At 41.1% G+C, this 6,579-nt stretch overlaps 1 protein-coding gene across 1 annotated transcript; it reads left to right on the forward strand.

The window, feature by feature from the left end:
* Positions 1-2,533: 2,533 nt before the first annotated feature.
* LOC107697975 (cysteine/serine-rich nuclear protein 2-like) lies at positions 2,534-5,481 on the forward strand. The gene is made up of 4 exons (XM_016498879.1): positions 2,534-2,752; positions 3,524-3,786; positions 3,902-4,198; positions 4,508-5,481. The coding sequence occupies exons 1-4, from the start codon at positions 2,596-2,598 to the stop codon at positions 5,276-5,278; spliced, it is 1,488 nt and encodes a 495-aa protein (XP_016354365.1). The 5' UTR covers positions 2,534-2,595; the 3' UTR covers positions 5,279-5,481.
* Positions 5,482-6,579: the final 1,098 nt, after the last annotated feature.

The raw sequence follows: 6,579 nt of genomic DNA on the forward strand, positions 1-6,579 counted from the left end.
TGTCCGACTTGCCAGAGCACTATTTTATGGTATAAGAGAGATCATGATTTACTTTCTTTTTGTTTCCTTTTGGATATGACCACTGATGTACTAATCTTTCAGGTCGGGTAAAGGGGAGAAACATTGCACTGCATGAGAAATGGTAGCCGTGGTTAGTGCTAGACACAAACCAGACCAAGATGGTAAAGACGTGAGGTACTGTCTGTTGTGACCCTTTACCGTGTCATTGCAATTATTAAAATGACCTGCCTTGAAACAAGCTGTTTTTTTTTTATTTTTTATGTGGCATTAACTTTTTTTCTCACTCAACCCTATGGCTACAACAATTTTAAGCACTTAATGGGCATTTATAACGTGAAAACGCTTCAAAAGTCTTTGGTTACCTGGGTGAATTTCACAAAAATGTACCTGTTTAACATTTCACCTCAATCAATAGATCTATATTTTGGATAAAGGAAATGAAAAACATTATTTTTTATGACAATTAAAAATAAAATCATAAAATGACTAATATAAAGTACAATATTTGTATGTAAATCAGCATGAATGCCTTATAACAAAGTTCTGTGATGTACAGATTGAGTTTCAAGACGAAATGTGACCCCAGCATGTTCTTAACAGACTTTGTGAGAGTTACCCAAGTATATTTTTATACTTGTAATTTATTTTTCATTATCAGTCTCTTGCTAATAGTGTTTGACTGCAGTTTAAAAACGGCCCACTTAGTTTCCATGGAAACCGAGCTGTCAAAAAAAAAAACGAAGCGAGGACTACAAATGGGACCAGCTAGCCTAGCGTAAATGTCACAAAATGGGACGTTTGTTTGCGATACAGTTGCCCTTTATTGCTTTACACGCCTTGTTCCCAAATATAACCACTCAGAGAAACAATATCCGTTTTCCTGTCGAGGAAGACAGCGTAGCTTCCCATGCTAACAAAAGGCACTCTAGAACTACATTTCCCGGCAACATCTACGTCGCCGGCACGTCCATGACGTCACAATAAGTATATATGTGTCCCGTGCGGCATTCCTTCCTCTATTGTTACAGTGTAACAAACCGGGGCAGAAGTGAGGCCCATAGGGTCCTCGGGCCGACGGATACTACACATAATTTTGTTTTTTTCTTTCCTTCGGGGTGGAAATATAACGTTGCGATTTGTCTAAACATAGCGCAGAACACAACCACCTATCCGGAGGAAAAAAAAACCCCTGAAGGCTCGGCTCTATTTGGTCTTTTTGAGTGCAGGCATTTTTAAGGCTCACCTAGAGATTTTATCTGCATTTATTGGATGCATCTGCTCCGGGATTAGTACTTTTTAATGAAAATGGTCCTTGTCTGCCTTCGTCTGCCCCGTTTTTAATTTTTACAGAGCTTGACTGCAACGTTGAGTGCCCGCATAGCCTTGATACACAAAACCCCCATAGTCTATGTCAAGACTAATATCTATTGTTTACGATGCTTAAATGTTCGGACATCACTATATCTTCGTGAAGAAACTGCTATTTCTCTATTGGTCTGGCCATTTCGATGGGCTGAAGTCGCTTTTGTCTGTCATCTTGTAACCTTGACTCAAAGCAGTTGTATTACACAGCTCCCTCGGGCTAAGGAGGTGGTCTGATCAAACCTCCCGACTCGGCCTTGTGTGACCTCTCTGGTTTGACTGAACCGGTCTTGTCATCGACTTGCAAAGGCTTGTTGTTTGTAAGGTTCCAACGGTTTTAATGGGGGTGAAAGAGACCCAAAATGTGAATGCAGTTTTTCCATGGCTATTGCTTTAAACCAGTTACCATGGTGACGTTTGCAGTCTTCATGATTTTTAAGCAGGACTTTCATGCTGGATGGAGAAAGCGAATGTCAAGGATTAGGTAGCAAAATAGGTGATGTTGCATAAGCTTCCAGATTGTTGAATGTGGCCTTTTTTGATTGCATTTTTATGTTATATGTGACCCTAGACCACAAAACCAGTCACAAGTGTCAATTTTTCAAAATTGAGACTTGTACATCATCTGAAAGCTGAATAAACAAGCTTTCCATTGATGTATGGTTTGTTAGCATAGGACAATATTTGACCGAGATACAACTATTTGAAAATCTGGAATCTGAGGGTGAAAAAAAAAAATCTAAATATTGAGAAAATCGCCTTTAAAGTTGTCCAAATGAAGTTCTTAGCATATTACTAATCAAACATTAAGTTTTAATATATTTATGGTAGGAAATTTACAAAATATCTTCATGGAACATGATTTTTACTTTATATCCTAATGATTTTTGGCATAAAAGAAAAATAGATAATTTTGACCGATAATATGTATTTTTGGCTATTGCTACAAATATACGCCAGCAACTTAAGACTGGTTTTGTGGTCCAGGGGTATCCATCTAATATTTTTGGTTGGGTATTATATAACTTGTATGAGAGTGCATTCAAAAGCGTTTCTTAAGTAAAAATGCCACTCTTGGACATACATATGCTACTGGCTATGCACACTCTTAAGTCATGATTGTTCATGTTTTTTAATTTTGCCAGTAATATTCTTTCAGTCTGTCGGACAAAGCTTGTACCTATCTGTAATGCCTCCAGACGCAGTGTTTCCATGGAGACAGTGTCATCTCGTGGCCTGAAGCGCAGATTCGAGGAGGTGGACAGCGGCTCGCCGTGTTCCACACCCAAAGATTCGGATGATGACATCTCTAGCAGTGACAGCGCTGATAGCTGCGACAGTCTCAATGCTCCCTCCAGCTCCCTCACACGTAAGAACACACCACAAGTTAGTCTTATAATTTCATTATTCTAACAACTTCCTGGCCGTAAGTTATGAAGGAGCTCAAACAATTTCCCTGCGTTTTGTTTTGTTCCTAGCCCCTGAGCTAATTCCACATATAACATTTCCACTATTGCAGCAGTTGCAAATCATAACATTTCAGTGTAAAGTGCAACAGCTTCTTACTTAGCTTATTTACTTAGTTTTACACATAGGTACCCTTTCAGAAATATACTATTAAGACAGTCTGTGGACCATGATAACCTCTTGAGCCAGTTCTTCAACCAAGTTGGCAGTTCTCTTTTGTTTGTAAGAGCTACAAGACCCTCATCCATAGATGTTTCTGGACCAACATCCTTGTCGGAATGGAGCAACAATGCTTTTAAACGATCAGATTTAGGTGTAGGTTTAAGGTTAGGGTTAGTCTTATAGCTATAGAGAAATATATACTTATCAATTAATTATTTCCCACAGATGTTAGTGATAGGTTATGAATAGGGGTCGGAGTAAGGTTTAGTTTTCCTTTATAGAAATGTTGTTCAAGGACCAACAAAGAATATTGTTTCAGGGACACGTCTTACTTGGTCATTGTGGCTAATGCAGCAAACCTTGAGATGGAAAAACTCTTAAACACCATTTTGGGATAAAGTGAGACTTAGTTTGAACCACAATATTGTCATTTAAGGAGGCGTAGGTGGAGTACTAAAGCAATAGACCAAAACATTATTGTTTACAGTATCTCTTTATCTTGTTTCTGTAGCCCACTCCATTCTCAGAAGACACAAAGCATCTTTAGGTCGTAAGCAGGTATGCTTTGACGCAGTGACAGTCTATTACTTCTCCAGAAGGCAGGGCTTTACCAGTGTGCCCAGTCAGGGTGGCAGCTCCCTGGGCATGGCACGCCATCACTGTGCTATACGACATTACACCCTTGGCGAGTTTGCACGCGAACAAGAGAGCAGCCACAAGCATGTGCTGCGTCAACACCTACGGCAAGAAAAACTCAATGCTCGCAAGTTAAAGGTTAGTTGTTTGTCATTGTTCTGTTCTAGCTTCTGTTGTTCCTACAGGATTCTGCTTTTGCAGTAGAGTAGCCATTTTGTTTTGATTTTAAGATCTTTTACCTGACTTTTCCCAGCTGACACGCAATGGAACTGTGGATTGCCCCGAAGCTGATTTGCTTACCCTGGATGACATATCTGATGAGGATCTGGATGTTGAGAGTGTAGAGGTGGACGATTGCTTCTTCCTGCAGCCTCTTCCAACCAAGAGGCGTCGGGCACTACTGAGGGCCTCAGGAATTGCCTGTATAGATGCCAGAGAAAAGGCTGAGCTCCGTGCCATACGTTTGTCCCGGGAGGAGTGTGGTTGTGACTGCCGCTTCTACTGTGACCCTCGGCACTGCGGATGCAGCCAAGCTGGAATTAAGTGCCAGGTATGGCACTTGGTAGTCTCAGAAATTAAACTTTTTTTTTTTTATCAAGTTGTGTCCGGTTTGCCCAGGGGTGTACCATGCTGCTCCTTGAGGGCCACCATCCTGTAGAGTTTAGCTTGAGCACACCTGCCTGAATGTTTCTAGTGATCCTGAGGAACTTGAGTTGCTGGTTCAGGTGTGTTTAATTGGGACTGGAGCTAAACTATGCTGGAAGGTTGTCCTCCAAAAGCAGGATCAGACACCCCTGATTTGGTCTGTAAGCCTATTCAAATAAAAGACATGCTCTTTCTCGTGTACCATGTTCCAAAGGTGGATCGGATGTCCTTCCCATGTGGCTGCACCCGTGACGGTTGTGGTAATACAGCTGGCCGCATTGAGTTCAACCCTCTTCGTGTGCGTACCCACTATCTTCACACTATCATGAAACTTGACCTGGAAAAGAGAAGCCTGTTGGGTGTAAGGTCTGGAGAGGATTGTGGGGAAGAGACGGAGTTAGTCTCCTCGCCATCTCTGTCTCTTTCTCCCTTGGACTCGGATGTGGAGGTGGAAAGCCAAAGTGTTCAGGAGCTGCAAGAGGAGCAGTGCGACAGCCTGGAGCGTGAGAATGAAACAGCCGTGCTTCACCTACAGAGTGCGGAGGAATGGGAAAGGAGACTGGAACAAGAAGAGCAGCAGGTTGAGGGTGTCCTTCTAGAAGGGCCTTTTCCTGAAGGTGCCACTCTGCTGTGTATTACAGAGAACCATGCAGATGAACAGACCGAGCAGAGGCTGCTCAAAGATCCTGCTTCTGTCCTCTATTATCAGGTAGGTCATGTAGAGACAGCAGCCTTTGAGACACTTCCTGCGCAAGTAGAGGAGGTGGTGAGCGAAGGTGGGGATCCAGATATGGAGAGTGATCGGCAAAAACAAGAAACCTGCGGGCAGGATTCGGCCAAGAGCTTGTCTGTCGAAGTACCTCCACCTCTCGAGAATGGGGGCGAAGAACAACTTTGTCCTGAACAGGCCTCAAATGACAGGGAATGCCTCGAGACGTGCCTGTCACTGGATGAAAAGGCAGTACAACTTCCTCCAGAAGTGTAGAGCCCATCACCTCTGCAGATGTTTTGCACAAGTTAGTCATTAAATTCAAAGAGAGCCTACTCCACACAGTGCGATACGTTACATGACTGCATAATGTTATTACATGTTAAAGAAACAAGTTACCTTCATGGGTTTGTATCCAATTTAGCTGGAGATAAGCATGTACTGTGTTTGAAGTAGGTTGTCCGTGGTAAAATAAGTTATTAAAAAATAGAATAATTTATTTAAAAAATGAAAAAATAAACTCAAGAAAGGCAGAGATCCTGATGTGACAACAAGTGTTTGTTTTTCCAATATGGTATCCGTTTATTACTTGATACTAGTGGGGAAAAAAGTGGCCTTTATGTCGAGGAACAAGCATTTTCAGGATTATCTAGCACCTTTGTATGGCCTTTCCAGTTTGTAGAGTTTCCGATACTGCACCCCAACAACTATTTGGCACTGTCAGGAAGGGTATATGCTAACGCTATGTTCATGTGTTGTTAGAATTACCACAGTTATGAGATGACAACTTCCATGAGATGACAATTCTTCCAGGGCGTGAATGCAACCTTAGTAATATGCATATGGCTAATGCTAACTCAGTGCTAATGTTAAGAGAAGGGGTTGCTAATTTTAGAAGAGGGTGTTGTTTGTAGCATCCTTCCTGTGAATAGACCCAACAATCCTGGAAATACTTGGTTTTCATGTACTGTACAAGTATTTTGCTAAGAGCTAGCATGAAGCTGAGTGAAAAAGCTGCTTTTTCTCTGTATGCACGGTGAAAACTTGATTCGTTTGAACTTGCTGAGAGGGGATCAGGAAGATAAATGAATGTGCAATTAATTTGCACAGCAGTTCTTTACTGATTTATCGTAGTCTTGACCTGACACCATTTGAAGCTGTAGCCTACCGTCCCAGTTCATGGACGTTTATTTGTTTACCACCGCTTTGTATTGTTAGGGCGAGGACAATGTGTGTGAGTATTGTCATCTACAATCATTTATGATATATATATATTTTTTTGGGGTGTTTTAATTTTTCAGGAGTGAATGAGATCATACACATTTATTGCACATCAAGCCTTTAAAGATTACAGAAGAGATTGTATGGGTGAATCTCATGAAAACACGTCCAGTTAACATTTCAAAAGAGAAAAAAAGGCAAAAAAACCTTTTTATTTTGTAATAAATTTTTTTTTTTTTACTTGACGGTAATAAGAATTTTGGGTGAAAATGTGGTTAATTTACAATGACACAATGCAAGAATTGACTTTATATTTTGAAAATGTAATAACACATTTTGTGAGATTGTGACCCGTA

This window comes from Sinocyclocheilus anshuiensis, unplaced genomic scaffold (genome assembly GCF_001515605.1).
Source record: "Sinocyclocheilus anshuiensis isolate Anshui unplaced genomic scaffold, SAMN03320099.WGS_v1.1 scaffold78, whole genome shotgun sequence".
Taxonomy (NCBI): domain Eukaryota; kingdom Metazoa; phylum Chordata; class Actinopteri; order Cypriniformes; family Cyprinidae; genus Sinocyclocheilus; species Sinocyclocheilus anshuiensis.

Bases quoted from the DNA above. Each gene is read 5' to 3' on its own strand.
- LOC107697975 (XM_016498879.1), top strand. From the start codon at position 2,596: ATGGAGACAGTGTCATCTCGTGGCCTGAAGCGCAGATTCGAGGAGGTG. The intron at 3,787-3,901 runs GTTAGTTGTTTG...GACTTTTCCCAG, and splicing joins TCAATGCTCGCAAGTTAAAG to CTGACACGCAATGGAACTGT. The intron at 4,199-4,507 runs GTATGGCACTTG...CATGTTCCAAAG, and splicing joins AAGCTGGAATTAAGTGCCAG to GTGGATCGGATGTCCTTCCC.